The sequence below is a fragment of the Stegodyphus dumicola genome, chromosome 3 (assembly GCF_044657685.1).
Source record: "Stegodyphus dumicola isolate Sdum_Otavi_A_Nest chromosome 3, ASM4465768v1".
Taxonomy (NCBI): domain Eukaryota; kingdom Metazoa; phylum Arthropoda; class Arachnida; order Araneae; family Eresidae; genus Stegodyphus; species Stegodyphus dumicola.
This window is the reverse complement of record NC_140770.1, coordinates 245891092-245913698: the sequence shown is the minus strand read 5'-3', so window position 1 is coordinate 245913698 and position 22607 is coordinate 245891092. Positions and strand designations below refer to the sequence as shown.

The window sequence follows — 22607 nt, the reverse complement described above, 5'->3', positions numbered from 1 at the left end:
TGAATGGATTCTTGCATCGCTATTTTCTACTGAGTTATTGCTAAAGCATAATTTCATCTCGTTGGTTGTTCAAACAATTTTCTATAATGAATGATGCCTTTTCTTTGAAAAAATTCTATTGCAGACTTTTCGTCATGGGCAATTCCCAAATTGTTAAAACCATAGGATATCAAAAAATGATTTAAAAATTAAACTTGTATTTCAATGGCATCTTAAGAAATATAAACTATCTAAACTTATGCAATTTGAAATCAGCGCATACGCTAGATTTGGCACGCTGTTAAATGGGTGTTTTTGATAGATTTGCCGCTTTTGTGCATGCAATTTTTTTAAGGTCCTCAAAATGGAATAGTACCTAAATATTATAGTGATATATATTATTCTTACAGTGAATATATTATAGCTAATAAGATTCTTATAGTGAACATTATAGTGATATATGCGATTCTTACAGTGAATATATTATAGCTAATAAGATTCTTACAGTGATCTAATAAATCTTATCTTGAAGCTGGTGAAAAGGTTTCACTGAAGTCCACACCCCCAATCTGAGAGAACCCCTCATCTAAAATTTTGCTTTGTACATGTCAATTTTTCTTTGAACAACCTCTTACATCCAATTATATTACCTGCCCCTAGTGGAGGTAAAAGATCCCGTTGTCTTATTTTTATTGAAAGAATTTAACTTTCCATTTATGGATTTTTATGGATTCTTTCTAACTGTCTGTTTGAGGGAAGTTCATTGCCTTTTCATATATTTCAAGTGTTACAGAGTTTATAAATGAGGTTACTGTATGAGGTAGAACTGAGGTTATCTTCCTTAACTGAGTTGGAAGAATTATTAAGCAAATTATCTTCTACTTCATTTGTAGAATCCTTGTAATTCACATTATTTTCATTGACTCAGAATAAGGATGTTGATGTTATTGAGATATTTAATATTTTTCTCATTAAAATACCATTTCCTGATATTTTAATGGATTTAGTGTCTGGATCAAAAAGACGGTAATTTTTAGATTCTTTCTTAGAACATCTCCTTCTTTCTGGGTGTGCTAGTTTGTTTTGTAAGGTGTGGAGTCATTAGGTTTTTTTGAAGCAGGAGACATGAAAAATGTGAAATGACTCGAGCCCTGGACCTCTCAAATATGCTTTCAATTACACCACAAAGGCATGTGGAAATGAGAGAGAAATTACTTTATATACTTCCCCTTTTAAAGGGTGATTAGGGATGAGGTGACCCAACTGCCAAATTTTGGTGGTGATGAATTATCTTTTACCACCTTTATAGTTCGGGTGTCATGGCCTTCTCCCTCTTGAAGGTCAGGGCCCAGTCCGGGGATTAAACTTTGGACCTGTGGTGCTGCTGTGTGATGCGCTAGTCACTGCACACCCAAGCCTCCAATTCTTCTACTATTAAATCTTTAGGTACTTTAGCATTATGCGCCTGCCATGCATTTTATTGGTACTATTGTAATAATATGTGTGTGTGTTTAATTATTCTTGTTTAGACTCGGCCTCCAGCTGATGCTATCTTGGGTTTCGCATGCGCGCATTAAAAGTAAACAAATAAATATTAAGCTTTTTTTTTTTTTTTTTTTTTTTTTTTTTGTAAATTTTGATACTCTTTAGATCACAATTGCTCTTTATTTCATAAATTATGGTTTCATATTTTTAATTTTATAATTTCTGCATGCCATGTTATGAGATTTAAACTGATAATCTATAATCCGGAAAAATCAATAATCCGGAATCGCCGAAGTCCCGGCAAGTCCAGATTAAAGACTTTTGACTGTATTTTAGCTTCTAAATTTTAGGATAATAGGAATTATGATTATCATTTATATGCTTTTTAAAATTATTAACCTTTCTTTGCATATTACTAAGTAGGGATTTCAATAATACACAATAACTTACTACGGGCATTAAAATCTGCTCTTCATTAAACAGCATGTCAATTTTTTTTTTAAATTTATTGCTTCCTTATTAACACATATATCAAATTAAGCAACAAAGCTAAAGTTATACTTAAATAACAAAAATCATATAATCAAACATTCATATTTATTGTTATTTATAGTGGTTTCTCTCTGCTCTTTCTATCATACCTTAACGTATTCTATTCTTTGTCATGATAATTTCATTCAAAAAATACATTTTCTAAAATCAGTAAACTTTGCCTCATAAACTGCACAGAAAATCTTTAAATATACACAGTAGCATACCACGTACATTAAAGACTCTCTTCACGAAATAGCGTACAGTGAAACATTTTTTTTCATCCCATTTATCATGAATTTTCCTGCTATCACAAATACATACACAAATTAAGCAATGGAAACCATATACTTTAATAGTAAAAACTCTAAATTCAAATATACATATTTATACTATGGTCATATCTTAGCAAATACATATAAATTATCTTTTAAATGGCATAAACTCTGCAGTACTTGGAGTTACAAATACTATAAGAAAATTAATAAAACTGCATTTTATAATTAAGAAAATAAAAATACTTAATTCTTTTTAAATTTCTTTAGTTTTCGTTCATTTGAAGAAGAAAACTTACTACCTTCTAATACTTTTGTATAATTGTTTAAACAAATGTTTGCCAATGTATTTAGCATTTTGATGACAATATTAAAGAAATCACAGTTGCAAGACTGACATATTTCATTACCAAGTAGCCCACTAATAAGTATTTTAAAAAGTGAAATAATGACTGAATGCTGATTTTGGCATTTTTGAAAATGTGTTTCATAATTTTTTTTTATATATGTTTTCTAAATATGCAACAACTATGGATTATACTATTAAAAACTAATATGGGTGGTTTATTAAGGCCACCTCTACTTACCATATATGTGCACTTATCTTTGGTTTCTGTTGTTTGAGATAATGGAAGATTATTATAATCTCCCCTTTCAATCAATAAATTATCCAAACTTAATATCTTTTCTTTGCAGATTACACACTGCAGTTTAAAAGAATGTACACAATAACAAGCTATATATATATATATTAAAGCTTGCTGTTCATTCATTGATACATTTAACTCCACATCACAGCCGTTAAATATACATGGATATGCATCGTCTTTTAACATTGGACGTTTCTTGGAATTCTTAAAATTGCCCTATTTTTATCCGTGAATACATCTTCACGCACAATCATATCTTCGCAAAAATGCTTTTCACAAACAACACTTTGCTTAGATGGTATGAAATTCGCACGAGCAATCTGACGGCACCAAAGCTGCTTTTTTGCTTCATTCATTGGAAATTTGTACACACTCACGTAATTTTCAGTTCCAGCATAATTAGAATTGCACTTAGGTACACAACGATGATCAGGCATTGCTACAATATTAACAAAGTCAGCACTAAACAAAAAACTATATTGACAAATATAGAGCTTTACAAGAACGTACTCACGCCTCGTGGTAGTTACAAAACTAATGGTGGAAAAACGATGGATGGAAAGCATGACTCATCTCTGACTTGTTCAACGAGTGTCATGGCCTTCTCCCTCTCGAAGGTCACGGCTGGGCAAGGTCGACTCAGCCTTTCATCCCTTAGGTTGATAAAATGAGTACCAAGTTCATTTACAGACTAAATACTGGGGGTTCAGCGACAAGCTGACCACTTATTCAGGGCATATCCTTAAGCTGCCCTGAACCTATGGTGAAGAAAGCAGATTTCAGGGCACTGCTAGCCTTGGCCCACTAGGACTGCTGCACCACTGAGTTTAGTATATTTTATTAATTCATATGATTAATTTGCTTGTGCAAAATTAATCAATAGTCTGTTATTGAGTACAACAATATTGTATTATAGGATATAAAATATAGAAATCAAAATTAAAAAGATAGTGTGATATTTTTTCATGTAAAAAGGTTCGTGCACTGATAACAAAACAACAGTAAAATGACTGCTTTATTATAGCACGATAAATTTTATCAATAGAACTGACTATATGTATTTTTCTAATAACTGCATTTACCTCAAATGGAAACAGATTCATACATTAATAACAAAGGAGGGGTGAAATTAGTATTTTGTAACAACAACATAAATGCAATCAATACAATTTGTGGTAATCTAGATATACAAGGTGATTCACTAGTGGTGCAAGCTTATAAGAGATGTAGGAGGTTTAAAGACGATTCAGAATTGCATGACATTGCAGTGTTGGAAATGCCTTCATCATGCAGTAAATGGTGTTGAACAGGAGGCCACATGAACAGAAGTTGTGTTGGAATTAGCATTTGCAAGCTGGCTCACAAGGCACTAGGATGGATGAGTATTCAAACATTGAAATAGCTGATGTGCACCTTGCATATAAAGCTACGGATAGTAATGGGCGCATTGATTTACACTTGCACCAGGAACATTTCCCACACAGGCTCATCATACAATCTTCCCATGTCTGCACAGAAGGTTATGTCAGACCTACCATGAACCATGTGTCCATGAATTAAGAGTGAACGATGAGGATGCCAGACAATGAGAAGTATGCCCTACATCTAGCAGAAGGCAATCTGAGTCCGAGTACTCAAATGATAACCCACCAATTGGGTTTGTCTCAATCCATTGTATGGACAATACTTTCAGAAAACCAAATGCATTTGTACCATCTGCAATGCTTTCAAGCACTGGAAGCTGAGGATGATCCATTCCGGAGGAAATTTGCTACTAGGTATCTTCAACAGTGTGTGTGTGTGTGTGTGTGTGTGTGGCAGATAACGCATTTGTTGCTTCCATATTCTTTATGGATGAGGCATTTTTCGCAAGAGAAAGAGCCTTCAATCAACATAATGCCTATTTGTGGGCTTTAGATGACCCCCTTGGTGCATGAACATATGCAGCACAAAGCCATTTTTCTGTTAATGCTTCATTTTGATATGAATTCAAATCAACTTCGTGTCCCCTACATCTCCTGTAAGTTTGTTCTGGCAGCGAATCATCCTACACACAGAATAAATCATCACAAATGTTTTATAATATACAAGATTACACACATAACAGAGAACTGAAAAACAATTAAATATCTACAGTACATATTCTTGATAGATATTGTTAATCAAGAACACAGATTTTTGATAGATACTTGATAAATATCTAATTACATTTCTAAGTCTTGATTTATTGGCATTCTTGAAACTTCAAATTACATAAACAACCTTTAAAAGTATATAAAACCCTTTTCAATGAAATTGTTTTTCAGAATTTCTGAGAAAATTATGAAAAGTAAATGCAACTAACCAGTAAAAGCACCAATGTGCTGCGTGATTCCACCATGTTCTTGGGACACTATAGAAGAATGACGTAAAGCATCTAATAAAGTAGTTTTGCCATGATCTACATGACCCATAATTGCGACTACAGGTGGCCGTGAAACTAAATCTTTAGGATTGGGTGGAGGCCTACAAAGAGTAAAATATTTCTATATAAAATGTTAATTAAAAATTTCATTTTCAAACAGTGTTTTGTATTTAAAAGTTGTCTAAAACTTATAAAAATAATCTGATAATTTGAGAGTAAGAAAAGAGCTTCTGTCAACAAAGCTGTCATATTTTTAAAGCTATATACTAACTTATATCACTACACTATTACTTATTATCTATATTATTAGTTATTATCTATATTTTTGTAGTAATACACATTTCACATAAATTTCATTAAAATATCTATTATTAATGAAAAATAACTTTATATTGTCAAAACTTACTGTTTTACAAGATCTTTAAAAGATTTTGTTGCTTGACTTTCTAGCTCTTTAGGATTCTTGATGATTTGCACACGATATCCTAATCTCTTTGCTATACCTAAAATTGCTGTAGAATCATAAATTTCTGCAAAATAAGATGAAATAATTCATGAGTTAATAAATTAATAGAAAAGAGATCTACTGTGCGTAATTTTCAAATGACTATTAACAAGCTAGAAAATATAGAAAGCATTGACATGAAAAAAATATTAAAAGTGAATTTATGCACACAGAAAAATTACAAGTCTTTTAAAACATGTTTTGATTGTAGATAATATATTCATGGTTCAAAGGTAGCTGTATAAATAATTCACATGATCGTTGTTTATTAACACATTTGCTGCCATAGTAGAAAATTTGGTAAAAGTATATTTTAGGGTACCCCTTGGCTATTTTTGGCGGTAAATGGATACCGAGTTTGTGCAATTCTTACAATTCTTTGACTTGCTATTTTGGCTTGCATAGCGGCGATTTTTGGGCAAAAATTCGCCGCTACACAAAGCTAAAATAACAAGACAAAGAATTGCATAAACTCGGTATACATGTACACATCGGCCTATTTTCACTTAAAAAAACATCAGAGAATTGCATAAACTAGGCTTTGCGCACTCCCTTGACTTTGTCCATGTACATATGAAACTATATTCACTTAAAAAGTCAAAGGAGCAGCCAACAAAAAATATATAATCTGAATAAACTACATTTTAAATCAAACAATAAAATGACATAAAAAGGGAAATTCATCTTAGCACTACATGAAGGAAATATCCACTTACCTTATTTATGAATTTACGCATCTTCAGTCAAACAAAATTCCTTAACAGCATCCAAACTATCTGAACTAGAATCTGTATACTGGTGTTGCCACATAAATTTACAAAATAACATTGATTTACACACCAGTCAATTAATGCTTTTTTCCCTTTCCTTCCAAATCCTACAGAAATTTCAAATTTATCTTACCACATTCAGCCAATTTACTGTGTAAATCAAAAAATAACAACATACTAATCCATAACACACAAGCCCTTACCCCAAATCTGACACACATTTTTCAAATTTTTTCCCACGATTCAAATTCGCCGCATCCAATTACATCGTAATAGGGTTTCCATAGGCTTCAACTACTCAAGTTGTCATAAATGAGACAACAAACTTGGCGATAAATGAAACAACAATTTCACGATAATACAAGGGGTACCCTAAAGTGAACTCTAACCAAAAATTTATTTCTTTTGGGATCGTATGGCAAGATATGATATGCAACTACATAATTAATTAGAATATAACATTTCTTAAAACATACAGCAAAGGAATTTGATCACATCATAAGAAGTAAAAGGCAATCAAAAAAGTTAAATTATAATTAAATTTCTTACTGTATACACTTTTATAAAAAAATTAAATTTTTACCCAAGTTAGGATCTTGATAAAATTCATAACCTTCAAGATATGATAAAGCTTCAAAAACATGATCTGAAATGTGACAAAAATTTGAGAAAATGAATACTTTTTGTTCTATATTTTTGTAGCAATACACAGAGCTTAGAATTATTTCTAGCAAAAAGGTTACATTTATATAACTTAAAAAGCAAGGATGAAAGTATTGCAAAACACGGTAAATGTTGCATATGCTAATATTATATAGCATTCTTGCATTTTACATTCTCAACTATGTTTGCTTTTAACTTAACAATGTTCTTCAAACCCCTATGTTACTCAAAAACTAAATGACTGAAAAGGTTTACATAAAATTATTTCTGTACTTTGCATGTAACCTCTTCATCCTCCAGTTTTATGTCTAGATAATTATTTTCTCAACGAATTCTAAATATATGAGAAATACTATGCAAAACGAAATGTAGTTTCAGGGCAGTATTATAAGTACTAGTAAGAAGTTCAGAAATATCATCTGAAAAATTTAAAAAATCTAAAGAGAGGTACACTTAATCTAAAATGGCTCATGAATGATTCATTGATCTAGTAGCAACATACTGTACCTATAATTGATATACGTGAATTAATTTAAAATTATTATAGGAGTATTAAAACAAGTACACAAATATATTAGAGTTAGTTATTTTTGAATGTTTATGGTGATATAACTTTAAACATGAACAAGCAAAGGTATACATTTGTACTTATGAATAAGAAAATATATATACACATATATAAAAAATATTTAGGAGTGGTTAAATTTTCTTTTTTGCCTAGAACAGTGGTTCTTAACCTCTTTTGCCACCATGCATGCTTGAAGATAATTTCTCCCTTTCTCTCTAAAACTCGAAAAATACATATATATATATTGATTTAGATAATTTTCTAACATATTTTATAAATAAAACAGCAAAAAGTATAGAAAATCTTTGTACCAAAACTTGAACGAAAGCAGTTTTTGGTACTATTCCGTTTTGAGAACCGTAAAAAAATTGCAGCGAAAATATATGCGCAAAAGCGCAAATCTAGTAAACATGTCCATTTAACAATGTGCCAAATCTAGCGTTCATGCTGATTTCAGATTGCATAAGTTTATACATAGTTCTATATTTCTACAGACCCATTGAGATACTAGTTTAATTTTTAAATCCTTTTTTTGATTTTAAATTCTTTTTTGATATCCTATGGATTTAACAATTTGGGAATTGCCCATGACAAAAAGTGTGCAATAGAATTTTGGGTAAAGTGCAGAATCACACACTGCTTGACGTTTTTAAGAATTGCACATACTCGATATCCATGTACACATCACCTATTTTCACTTCAAAAAGAAAAATCCCAGAAATGCACAAAAATGGCACTGCGTACACCCCTGACTTTATCTATGTACACATTGACCTATTTTCACTTAAAAAGTAAAAGAAAATTGACAAAAATCCAATTTTTTTACCCTTGTAAAAAGCGGCAAACAAACAAGTGGGAGATTCTGCCCTTTACCGAGAATTTTTTCAAAGGCATCATTGATTATACAAAATTGGCCCACCAGTGGCCGAGCGGTAAAGTCGCTGAACACTGTTAGTTCGGTCCGAGGTTCGAATCCCATGAACGGACTAGCTGCATGGGCGTTTTCGTGGTTTTACCTATGTGTAATATGTATACAAGTCAGTTTCCCTTAGAAAGTACTCCACGAAGGCATCCCTTCCCTTAGGCAGATAGCCCTCGAGGCTTTGCCATAATCACACACATTATAAAAAATTATGTTTGAACAACCAACGAGATGAGAGTATGCTTTAGCGATAACTTCGTAGTGAAATAGCGATGCAGGCATCCCTTCAATTATGTTTAGCAACTTTTATATAAATTATACTAATGATGCTTCTTTCAGTCATGTTTAGCCTTTTTTATATAAATTATAATAATAAAAAAGTATTATATGAAATTAACCTTTTTATCTAAATTAAAACATCAATCTTAGATAGGTATTTACTATTATACTTCCTTTCTTGCGTTAGGGTTGCCGCAATTACTTTTGGCAGCACTGGCATCAACAATAGTTTGGCGATTTTTCACAGCCCTCAAAACCGAATAGTACCCAGTTTTTTATATTCATAATCTAAAACTAAATATTTAACAGCTAGATAAAAGGCTGAATGCATCCCCCCATTAAACACCAAAATCCCAATCCCAGTTGAGAACCCCTGGCCTAGAGGCATCAGGTACTTTTATAAGTTCGCCTCGCGTTCAGAAATTTAAGTACTATTACTGTAACCTGTAAGGTACAGTTAAAACTTTACATGTTATTGGGGGCAGCGAAGGAATTCTATATAATATATAAATAAATAAAAAATAAATTAAGCTAAATTTTCTCTTATTACAACTATAGTGTTACTGCTATATTAGTTTGATGGTGGTGGGGTAAAAATGCCATTTATCAATGCAAGATGGAAGTATTAAATCATTGATGGAGCATTGAAGGGGTAGTAATATCCGAGATTAACACCTCAAGCTCAACTCAAAACTATCAATTGATGGGTTCATGTGACTACACCAAATGCATGCTCAGTGTCCAAAATCAGACTTAACCAGTCCAAAATCAGATTTAATATTGTAACAAGACAATTGCACAAAATTATCCACAAATGTTTAGAACAAATAGCTCTAGTAATTGCAAAGCATTGTCAAAATAATTATAATTACAAATCAAATCAATAATAAAAATTAATCAATAAATAAAAAGGACGAAAAAGTCTTATTTAAAAAGTCTTATTATCTTATTAAATTTTTTTTACTATGCTAAGAATGAATATAAAACAGATACCTATATCTCTGCCAGTAGCTTCAGCAATATCAATTGCTGTAGCACCTCTCCAGAGCTGAATAACAGGTTGCCTTGATTTTGGCTTGTATTGAATGATGTGTTTACTTTTCTAAAAAACATAAATCAATACTATCTAAGCATATATACATATATAGTATACTTGATAAAGATGGCTGCAGGCTTTACTTCCTTAAATATCAATATACATATGTACTCCTAGATGTAAAAATTACTAAAGTAAGCTACAGAATTTTATAAAAACAGTTTCAGAATTGCTACTGTGAAGTTTTCCTGAAGATAAAGCTTGACAATTAAATGTACCCTCCCCCCCAAAAAAAAAATCATTATATTTCAGTTAGGTAAGAAAAAGAGTTTACATGCCTCTAACCAATGCAAAATATGAGATCTGAAAGGAAATTTATAAGCAAGTTGCTCATTTTGAGGAGCAACTGTTCTAACTATTTTGAAACACCTACAATATTTCAGAGATCAGAAATATTCATATTTCAATTAGGTAAGAAAAAGGTTTATATGCTCTCACCAATAATAAACATGACATCTGAAAGGAAATTTAGTTCATAAGCAAGGTCCTCATTTTTAGGAGGATTTGTTCCAGCTATTTTAAACATTCATAATTAAATCTTTAGTTGAAACTTTGAAAGTAGTCATTAATTATATTGGCCTAAATTTTTCATGTAAAAGTGTCTAACATTTTGTATCAATTTGAGAAATCTAATTTCAGTTCACTAAAGAATAATGAATAATTTATTAATCATAATTTTGCCCTAAAGGTCTAAATAAAATGCTCAGATTAGCATGCGGCAACCATTTTGAAACACCTTGCTTGTATAATACATGCTGCCCAAAATTATTTAAAGATTATTAAATTAAATCTCTTCAAAACTTAAAGGCTTTTCCTTGTTAAAGTGGCTACCTGCTTAGTCATCGAAATTGGCAAACTTAATCACCTAATTTCTAACATGCAAATTTCAAATGTCACTAAAAGTTTTGGCCGCTTTAATAACAAAGTAGTACCAAATTATGACATTTTGAAAAATTACCAATTTGAAAATTTTTTCATGAAATTAGCAAATGGGAACCTAATTATCACTATCCAATCCAATTTGATTAATCTGTTTCTGAAATGTAAATAATAGCAAGGTCATCAAAAAGCTCTGTAAGCTTTCTGCAGAAAGTGTGTTATCCCAGAAATTCCTGACATTCAGGATTAGATTTCAGGCTTTATTATGTCAAACAGTTTTTATGACATCAAAGTACTACATAGAAGAATCTTTGCAATGCAGAGAAATCGATTATTGGCAAAAAAAGGGAAAAAAATTGTGAAAGTGACAAGATGACTAAATGGTTCAAGACAAACACTTTTAGCTTTCTGAAAGAATTTAAAGACCAAAGCTGTTGTGAGGAAATCAAGACAAGTTTACAGAATAACTGCTTTTCAAGATCTCTTTCTGCCCGAAATAAACAAAACTTGCTTCCCAAGCAGGTACTGCATTTAAAACTTATAGTCACTCCTGGAACTTCCACATCACTACACTAAAAGAATTGATTGATTAGAAAGTTTGTTTGAGAGGACTAAATGATACCTTTCAGTACTCAACAACAAAAGATAGACTGCCTGAATTGGCACAGAGAACATCACTCATGGAGTCTAAAATAATGGACCTGTCTTATAAACTCAGATTCAATTTAAAACCTGATTTGAAATGCATTTATTTCTGGAAGAAGTTACAAACATGAAATACTTATGAACATTACGAAATATGACCATCATGACAATGTAATGAGATAACATGGAAAGACATGATGAGAAGTAGATGTACTGCTATGAATTTGACACATCTGCATGTATAGAAATACTGATATGAAATCTTATAATCCTATATAAAGTTTTTTAAAGTGTATTCAGATCTGACTTTTTCTGGATGGTAATATGCATGTATAGAAAGCAAACTTAGTTGACATATTTCTTGAAAACAAAGTACTAAGCAAATAAACTGACCAACAAAATTTTCTAATTTGAACATCAGGAGAGCATTAAGGACCCAAAGTCCCTCAAGAAACTCACAGAGGAACTGCTGCATGATCGAATTTTCTCTTGAAAAGAACTTTTGGATTATCCACCCAATCCTAAAAACAATTCATTAGGCAATGTACTAGATCACCAAAGTAGGCAACTGATAATATTGGCAAAATATATATCAGCAAATGAATAGCAACAAAAGTATGCATGCACACTCAGCAAAGCAGCTTCGGGTAGAGTAGACTTTAAGGTACCCTTGTATTATGGCGAAGTTGTTGTTTCATTTATGGTAGCCTGAGTAGTTGAATGGCATGGAAACCCTATTGTGACGTAATCAGGTGCATGATTCTGGGAAATTTTGAATCATGGGATGCTTTGTAAGCGTTTTTGTGGTGTGTGTTGGTTTGATTCCTTAGATGGTAGAATGGCCAAATGTAGTAAGATTAATTTGAAGCGTCTGTACGATTGGAGCGAAAGGGGAAAAGAGTTTTAATTGACTGGTGTGTAAATGAAGGTTTACTTAGTAGCCAGTATAAGTGTCCTGTATGTAGGAAGGATATGCGTCTAAGTAGAATGTAAAAACCAATTAGATGGATTTCAATGAGTTTGTAGGAAGAAAGGTTCAGGTGGTCACTATGTGAGACGTTCAATCAGCAAGAGTACCTGGTTTGAAAAATGTCATTTGAGTATGATTGATATTTTGATTTGTGCCACAGACTAAAGACAAAGGAACTTCTAAATAGGGTAAGTGAATATTTGCTTTTGGTAGTGCTTAAATGTATAACATGTTTTTCCTTAATTAAGACACAATAACACGCCGAATAAATACTAATTCAGAAGTCAAACAACAAAAATCAGCGTTATATTTACAAAATTTTTCACAGGACTATTTTCGATGGTTTTACCGAACCACCATCCTCAGCTGCAAAACCGCAAATGAACAAGATAGGAAATAATGATTAGATAAGATAAGAAAGCCTGGACAAGAATAAGCAAGTGGCGCCATCTGTTGCTGAAACCAGAACTAAAACATAATTTCTTTAAAGGCCGAAGGCAAATTTAGATTGGAAAATATACTAGAAAACTGAGGGATTAGCCATGGGAAGCCCCTTCAGTCCCATCCTGGCTGATATCTACACGCATTATTATGAATGAAAATTGTTTGAAACTTCAATAGAGTTTGTAAAAAAGGTTAAAAACATTTCTCCTAGTAATTTACTCATGGCTTCTTTTGATGTAAAATCATTATTCACCAATGTCCCAGTGGAGGGTGCATTAAGATGTCTAGAAACCAGACTTCGCGAATTTCATTTCTCTTGCATCGAAATTGATGAGCTAATTTCTCTCACTCAACTCTGTTTGAAACAAACACATTTTGTTTTCCAAAATAAACATTACAAGCAAACTGAGGGATTAGCCATGGGAAGCCCCCTCAGTCCCATCCTGACTGATATCTACATGCATTATTATGAATCAAAATTGTTTGAAACTTTAAACTTCCCGGCATGGTTCCGCTACGTAGACGATACTTTTACCCTGTTTGAAGGCAATAAAGATGATTTAAATAAAGTTATTTCAACAATAAATTCTATTGATCCTGCTATTCAGTTCACTTTTGAACTTGAGACTTGCAATTCTCTTCCGTTTCTCGACATTCTGGTCACACGTAACACATCCAACTTCAGTACTACGGTTTACCGTAAACCTTCATCGGTTTGCCTTCCACCACACTTTAAATCATGTCATCCGACTAAACAAAAGTTAGCTTCATTTTATTCCTATGTTTTCCGTGCTCTTCAAGTTTGCTCCTCCAAATTAGCCCTTGATGAAGAACTAAATTATTTAAAAGCAATAGCTATTGACAGGGGCTTTTCACCCAACATTATTAATCAAGCAGTTAAAAAATTCTCATCTCAACACACTAAAAGGCACACTCTTGTTTTAGGAAATTATAAAAATTCTGTTGTCATTCCCTTCTTTCCATCAATTAGCTACAAAGTTGCACGTATTTTGCAGAAATTTAATTTTCGGGTTGTTTATTCTCCCATCAATAAAATTCCGAGTTCCATACTCAAGGACCCCATTCCGGATATGAATTCCTGGGGTATTTATAGGATTCCTTGCCAGTGTGGTTTAATTTACATTGGCCAAACTAAGAGAGCCTTAAAATTTCGCATCAAGGAACATGAGGCATATGTTAGAAAAAAGGAAACCCAGAAGTCTTCTGTTGCTCAACATTGTTGGTCCGAAAATCACACTTTCAATTTTTCTGCTGCCAAAATTATTCAAAAAACATCTTCCATTGGAGAACTGGATTTTCTAGAGGCATTTCACATTCATAAAAATCTTTCTGTTCTAGTTTTTGGCCTTTAAAGAAATTATGTTTTAGTTCTGGTTTCACCAACAGATGGCACCACTTGCTTATTCTTGTCCATGCTTTCTTATCTTATCTAATCATTATTTCCTGTCTTGTTCATTTGCGGTTTTGCAGCTGAGAATGGTGATTCGGTAAAACCATCGAAACTAGTCCTGTGAAAAATTTTGTAAATATAACACTGATTTTTGTTGTTTGACTTCTGAATTATGTTTTTCCTTTTTTATGTTATTTTATTGTTTGGTTTAAAATGTATTTTATTGAGATTATGTATTTTTTGTTCGCCTATATTGTAGAATTTGGTGCTCCTTTGACTTTTTAAGTAAAAATATATCAATGTGTATATAGTAAAGGGAGTGCGCAATGCAAGTTTGTTCAATTCTGGGGTTTTTTTTAAAGTGAAAATAGGTCAACGTGTACATGGGTAAAGTTAAAAGAGTGCGCAATGCCATTTTTGTGCAATTTGGGGATTTTTTTTAAGTGAAAATAGGTTGAAGTGTACATGGATAAAGTCAAAGGAGTGCGCAATGCCCTTTTTGTGCAATTCGGGGATTTTTTTTTAAGTGAAAATAACTCGATGTGTATATGGATACCGACTTTGTGCAATCGTTTGTCTTGTTATTCTAGCTTTGTGTAGCGGTGATTTATGGCGCAAAAATCATGAGTCAAAGAATTGCACATAATCAGTATCCATGTACCGCCAAAAATCGGCAAGGGGTACCCTAAACTATACTTTTACCGCAGCTTCGTTTTTGATACTCATTACAGCTTTTTTACTTAAAGCAATTTTTTTCCCTTACATGAAATTGTAATGGGACTGTAGAGTTTTGCCAGCTGAAAAAAAGCATTAGATAAAGCAAGAAATTACATGGGTAGAGTAGACTTTAAGGTACCCCTTGTATTATGGCGAAGTTGTTTGATTTATCGGCAAGTTGTTGTTTCATTTATGGTAGCCTGAGTAGTTGAATGTTATGGAAATCCTATTGGTTTAAAATGTATTTTATTGAGATTATGCACTTTTTGTTTGCCTATATTGTAGACTTTGGTGCTCCTTTAACTTTTTAAGTGAAAATATATCAATGTGTACATGGACAAAGTAAAGGGAGTGTGCAATGCAAGTTTGTGCAATCATGGGATTTTTTTTAAAGTGAAAATAGATCGACGTGTACATGGATAAAGTCAAAGAAGTGCGCAATGCCATTTTTGTGCAATTCGGGGTTTTTTTTCAAGTGAAAAGAAGTCAATGTGTACATGGATACCAAGTTTGTGCAATTATTTGTCTTGTTATTTTGGCTTTGTTTAGCCAAAATAAAGAGTCAAAGAATTGCACAAAATCGGTATCCATGTACCGCCAAAAATCGCCAAGGGGCATCCTAAACTATACTTTTACCAAATTACATTTCAATGAAAATTTATTACAAACAATTGAATTTTATGGAGCAAAATCTGTGAAACTCTTTTTCTCAAATAAAAACAGACTGCTGTATACATGGTTAGAACAAATGCATGCACAATACCAAATTTGTGCAATTCCTCAATATTTTTCAGGTCAAAACAGATTGCTATGTACAGAGGGAGAATGATGGTATGTGCAGTGCTGAGTTTCTGGAATTCTTTGATGCTTTTTAAGCTAAAACAAATCACTCTGTACACAAAGAAAACAATGAAAAAAAAGTTAATAGCTTTTATTAGGGCTGTTTGCATTTTAGCTTAGTGAAAAATTAGTTGTCAATGGTTAGTGACTCTTTTTTATGGTTGGACTGATAATCGGAATGCATTGAAAATACAACGCCTTGTGACAACTCTCCAAATTCTATCTAAGGAATTTATTAACAAAATGAAATTATATTATGATATGTATGTCCAAATTTACATGGTGATAAACAATGTCTAAATTTTATACTTACTTCCAAAGATATTCACTTTTAATAAAATTTTGGGTACATTCTGATTATGTGCACCTCACTTCAGAAACAGTTCTCATGTAAAAGGCAACAGCAATTTTGAAGGTGGCTGCTAATAATTCCACAAAACAGTAATAAATTGATAAAATTTAAAAAAGCAAGAAATGCATATAATAAAAGAATTTACTTTTTTAAAGAAATTCTTATATAACTTGTTTTTGAGATGCTGTTCTACTCTTGTACATATGAATCTTTTTTCACGTAAAAAAAATTCTGAGAACTGCAGAAATAGACATTGCACATGCAGTTGTTCTCACCACATACACAGTGATCTATTTTGCTTAAAAACATCAGAGAACTGCACAAATTTCAGTCCATAATATTTAACTATTTAAGAAGTGCAAATTTTTTTATTCTATACTGTTGTGCATAACGCTATATTTCTAAAGAAAGAAACTGTGTCCTTTTTCATCAGCTGACAAATTCCACAGTCCTATTTTGATTTCTTACAAAGAAAAAAATATTATTCAATGTGAAAACAAACACTAATTAGAAAAACAAGCACTAAATTTGAAGATAGAAATCTGTTCATGTACAAACTTTGCAGATTCATTTAATATTTTTTAAAGCCATTGACATGAAGAAACAGCAATACCCTTGCCTGGATCTGAACTCCAGACTTCTCAATTGCTAGCTGGATGTGCTTTCAATTACACCATGAAGGCATATGATAAGGAGTGAGAAAATACCTTACCTTTTATCTCATTCAGAGGGCTACTGGATGGAAAGGATCCTATTGCCAAACTAGTGGTGACAAATTATTGTTCACCACATTTTAGTTTGAGTGCCACTGTAGATGAACTATTCAGAATTCTTTTTTGAAAGCCAGGTAGCACAAAAAGTTGGCAGTGTCCTCACCAACGCTGAAAATCTGAATCTCCTGACTGTTAGTTAGACATACTTCCAATTACATCATGAAGCCATGTGCCATTAATACTTTTCAAAAAGGTGGAAAGGATGTGGATAATCAGAAAGAACCAAATTTTTCATCAAATATTACTTGTTTCATAACATAATCATATGTGGTATGCATTCATATTCATCGTTGCTACAAGCATTTTTGTTTCATACAAGCCAAACACTAGTTATTGCTCCTAATGTTATTCAGTTTTTTAACTGGCAACATGAATTTATATGCACAGAATTCCTGCACAAAAGTTTTGCATTGTTCTGGTAGTACAACTCTACTGCCTTAATAATTTTTAAACTACAAATTTAATAAAATATTAAAAAATTGACAGTGACTGAAATCAGTTTTGAAACTTATCAGAAGATACTCAAGAGAAAACCTATACATGTGTAGCTCTGCTACAATGTTAAGCTCATAACTCTTGATACTTAAAAGCATCAGCCACTGTTACACATTATTTGAATTTCATGAGATGATTCATATTGACATTATTTCATCTCTAGGATTATTTTTGATCATGAAAGTTGGACTTATAGCTACAATCCAAAAGTAAAACAAAAAACACTGTGTAGAAAATACTCACAGTCATGGTCAGTGAATCAGAAAAGGTACAGTAGGTCTGATATACAATAAAAAGTATAACACTTCATTCCAATTCTCTATACTCATAGGATCTATCTCCCATTACTTCATCATGCTCCTAGAAATGAAACTGAAACTTTCTCTCTATGAGGCTTATAGATGAAATATACAGACAATAACAATGAAATATTCATAATTTTTTCCTTAAACTTGAAAGTTTAATAAACAGCACTGTTTATTAAAATCAGTGCACAAAACTAAATAAATTTAATGATTTCTCCATTTTTAACATTATAATTGTCCAGAATTAAATTACACCAAATACCATTTATAATATCCCAAATTATATTCACTGGAATTTTTACTCTATGAACAAAACTTTTGAAAATAATAATGCATTTAAGTATGGCAAATGTATAATCAAATTATATGAAAATGCTTTTATACCAATCTTTATAGCTTTTTTCAAATTTTAAACTCAAATATTTCTTTAATTTTTAAATTTCCAATCTTTATTAATGTTTTCTAGTAGATCCATTATGTATATTGCTTTCTAAACAAATACTGATTTAAAAAGTTATTTGTCTCTATAATTTTAGAATATGTTTTCGCAAAAAACAGCTTTCAAGTAACATTTGTGATCATAAATACAATAAATGCGAATTTCAGAATATGTTAAATGGCAATTTTTATCGCTAATTAAAATTCGTATAAAAAGAAACGTAACTAAAATTCCTAAACAAATTCACTTCACAATATACCATCTTCCGTGTAATCCTGAACTTAATAAATACGAAAAAATTCACCCATATTGCTAACAGCAAACACTATTTTAAAATTAATCTAGTTAACCTTACTTCCAACCTAACTTCTTAAGATACAGCTATAAAAAGTAATCCCGTCAAAAGTAATATACAATTTGAAATAAATATATCAGGAATAGGAAATTACCTTTTCTTCTCCTATCCTACTCTTCGATAAAGCACTAGATGATTGGAATTTTCTAACAGTGTATAATTGTTTCAAGTGATTGAAACGAGTTAATGGGTTTAAAAGATTTAAAATACGACACCTATGCAGCGTATTTGGAATATAATTTCCTATGTCAGGTGTACATTTCATAAAAAAATAGAACGCAGTCCAGTTTTTTAACATTGCAACTATGACTTTTCAATACCCGCAGAGAATATTTATGCATGTGATTGAAAAGACATATATTCTTTAACAGCCTTAAAATAAACTGTCAGCTTTTAAATATAATTTTATAAACTAAAAGAAATATTTGTTTCACAAAACATGCATAAAAACATCAAAGAAAATTATCATTCATTCTTTAGGCGCATTTATATTGCAATTCAGAATTTTTGTGTTTGTTTACGAACATTAAATATGCTCTAAACGACTTAACGCGACTGTGAATGAAACATATTTATCATGTTTAAAGTCAAATTTCGTAACGAATTTCATACACATGCTCCATACTTCGCTTCCCGCTCAGTCTTTCTGCCCCGAAATATAAGTAACATAATAAGAAATATGATATCACTGCAGAATAAACTAAATGTTTTCCTAAAATACGAATTATAGATATGTATATAAAACCTTTTAATATGAATTATTAAGCAAACGGAAATTATCACTTAATTAAGATACTCAGAAAATCATTTAAATTATTATTATTAACATGAAGAAAAGAAGCCCTGCGCGCAAAAAGACTTAGTGGACGTAAAACAAAAAATATGTGTACTTCGTGTGCAAAAATGTTGGAGTAATCAAGAAATGGAATAATTAGAGGAAATAAGTGTTTCCTCTTGACCTCTACTCCACGGTATCCCAGAGAGAAATTAAAGAAGGTATTCTACTTGCAGACTTAATAGTTTTGGAAATTCATTACATCCATAGAAAAGTACTGTTTGATAAAAATATTAACCTGTAACTGCTGTGACAATTTTTTCGGCGTAATTGTTGTGAGCGGTCTCACAGATCGCCTTAAAAAATCGCGTAAAAATACATACTTTTATGCTTTTTAAGGAATGTCATAGGCACTTTACGCATATTTATGGAATTTTAATTCGTTTAAATCAGTATATTTTAAACATAAATAATTTAATTTTACACAGTTTAATTCATATAAAAATGACTATTTTCTTCGTTTTAAGGAACAAAGCTTTTAAAGAACACAAAGATTTTATTAAACATGCATGAAAATATGTGACTTTATTAAGTATTACTGTCAATTAAACCATTTTTCTACAACAACGAATTTAAATATTAATAAATAATAGATTAGTATATCTTATTGTAAGGATAAATCGTAAGATGATACACAGTCAAAACACATTATTTTGAGAGCACTCAGAGTCGTAGCTAGGATTTTCAGTGCCCGGGGACAGTTGAAGATTTCGCACCCTCTCCTGTTTCCTAAGAATAGAGAATAGTTAATTCAAAAATTCATAACACCAGTTTGGCTTTCTCTAGATGCTACACCCAGGGACAGATGTTCCCCCTTGCCCCCCTCTAGCTACACCCCTGAGAGCACTGAAGACTTACTGGTTCCTTTCTTCCAAGCATTTGTGTACTGTTTTTCTCTTCTTACAAGGTGGGCACAAGCTACATGTTTTTCTTTCTTTTAATTTTTCTTCTTGATTTGATAAATAAATTCTCTTAATTTCCTTCTGTAAAAGGCTTCTTCTAACTGTTATCTCAACTTTCAGATACGGTCAGTTTTGTAGCATCAGGATATGACTAGAACAATACATATGAACATAAATTCCAAGTATCTTCCCACTCTGCTCTATAGCCTATTTTTGCAGGATTTTTCAGACCAAGGAGCTGAATTAGTATGTTGTGCTTTGGTGTTCGTACCGCCCGATTTTGTTCTTTTTCTCACCATTTGAAGTGCTTTTTCCCATAAAAATTACTTTGTTCACAGTCATTAGAAAAATTATGATATTCATCTGCAGAAAGCTCAGATTCATTTTTGCTTTTGCTGTGAATAGTATATGATTATTCAGAATGAGAGTATTCTACATCAAATGTATTGTTGATAAGATACTCAATTTTGGCTGATCTTTGGAATATGGTAACAGGTAGTTTGGCGACATTTTGGAGGCGATAAAGGTTACTTACCTAGGACTTTGGGAATAATGTGAGAAGTACTCAGTTCCAATTACGCATTATTTTGTGTTAGGGAAATGAGAGATCATGAGATATGTCATGTGACATTAATGGACGAATCACTGTTCTTTAATCGGAAAAGGGGTTAAATTTGTAAAAATATCTGCTGTACAGCATTAGTTTCATTCTATGTTCTGTGAAACAGTGTTGTTTAATATTTGGATCCCATGGCCGTATATAAAGTAAATCCGAAATTTTTATTGCGTTTATGTGTAATTGAAAAGAACTGCTTAATTGCGGATAAATATGAATGTCGAACATGTGGGTATGAAATGAGATTGTGTGAAAGGAAGGATATTACAGATAAGTTTGAATGGCGGTGCAAGAAATCTGGTGAAAATGGACATTTTGTGATCCGCCATGCACTCAAGATTCTGTAGAAGATTAGGTAAGTTAGTATTTTTAATTATTTGAGGATATTATTTTTATGCATAGTTCTAAATGTAAGGAGTAAATGAATTAATATGGTATTATTGGAAAATTGTTATTAGCAATGATTTAGTTAAAATAATTAGGATTGTAAGCTAATTTTTATTAATATAATGTATGTGCTTATTTATATTTTAAGTAGTGTTTTTTAATTTAATGCTCGTGATTTTGAGAGTTATATGTTTGTAGTATTTTGGAATATGTTTGAGTAGAAGTAAATGTGCATGGAAAGAATTTAAGTATTTGACACTAAGTATTTGGAACCATTTTTAATGTTTGCGTTAGAAATTGGCAGGTGATGTTTATAACAGATAATTTAGAGAGAAAAGTTTTTGGATATTTTATTTATTTTATACGTGCAAATGTTCATCCTTGGAAAGGGTATATACTTTTTCGCGATCAGGTAATTTCATATGTGTCTTTTTTACCGAATTTAAAGATTCACAAAATTTTCATGCATTTTCGTGAAATTTTTCTAATTTATGAGAAAAAAGTAGTGTACATGGATATAGTGAAGAGTGTGCGCAATGCCATTTTTGTGCAATTCTGGGATTTTTTTTATGTAAAAATAATTCGACGTGTACATGGTTTAATTATATTTTAATTAAATGATAGTTATTTTGTGAATTATATGTTTGTAGCAATTTGGTATACGTTTGAGTGGATGTAAACGTGCATGGAAATAATTTAAATATTTGACAGTAAGTATTTGTAACCATTTTTAATGTTTTGTTATGAATTTTTTGGTGACGTTTATAATAGATAATTTAGAGGTAAAACTTTTTGGATATTTTATTTATATTATATATGGAAATATTCATCCTTGGATAGGGTGTAAGGATCTTAAGTTTTACTAACGTTTATTTTATTTTAAATCTTTACTATCACTTCTTATTTTCTACTTCCGGCCAGAATTATAAGCGTTAAGGATTTTATGCAAAGTTTGTCTGGCGAACGCCAAGTATTTAAGTGTGGCCTTTTTGCCAAGCGAAGGAGAGGAAGCAGTGAGTTCGAAGCAGGCCGCTTACCTTAGAAGTTACGCAGTTGCTATTTGCCTTCCAGGCCAGAGGTTTTAATCCTCTTGATAAATTAAACGTATTGTAGTG

The 22607-nt window shown here is 31.7% G+C and overlaps 2 protein-coding genes across 8 annotated transcripts in view; one reads left to right on the top strand and one right to left on the bottom strand.

The window, feature by feature from the left end:
- mIF2 (mitochondrial translation initiation factor 2) overlaps positions 1-19386 on the bottom strand; it is a 124775-nt gene extending 105389 nt beyond the window's left edge. The window contains exons 1-6 of one of the 2 annotated variants that reach the window (XM_085814008.1): positions 18847-18983; positions 17897-18025; positions 10025-10133; positions 7183-7245; positions 5731-5854; positions 5265-5425 (exon numbers count right to left, since the gene is read on the bottom strand). In XM_085814008.1, coding sequence (XP_085670134.1) covers positions 5265-5425; positions 5731-5854; positions 7183-7245; positions 10025-10133; positions 17897-17902 — 463 coding nt within the window. In that variant the 5' untranslated portion in view covers positions 17903-18025; positions 18847-18983. Of the gene's footprint in view, positions 1-5264; positions 5426-5730; positions 5855-7182; positions 7246-10024; positions 10134-17896; positions 18026-18846 lie in introns of both variants that reach the window. The other variant, XM_085814007.1, reaches the window with a different exon arrangement.
- A 223-nt stretch (positions 19387-19609) lies between these two features.
- Positions 19610-22607, top strand: part of Ppcs (phosphopantothenoylcysteine synthetase) — a 70654-nt gene continuing 67656 nt past the window's right edge. For 5 of the 6 annotated variants that reach the window (XR_015040432.1, XR_015040433.1, XM_085814005.1 and 2 more), the window contains exon 1: positions 19610-19748. The gene's annotated coding sequence lies outside the window, so the exon portion shown is untranslated. The remainder of the gene's footprint in view (positions 19749-22607) is intronic. The other variant, XM_085814003.1, reaches the window with a different exon arrangement.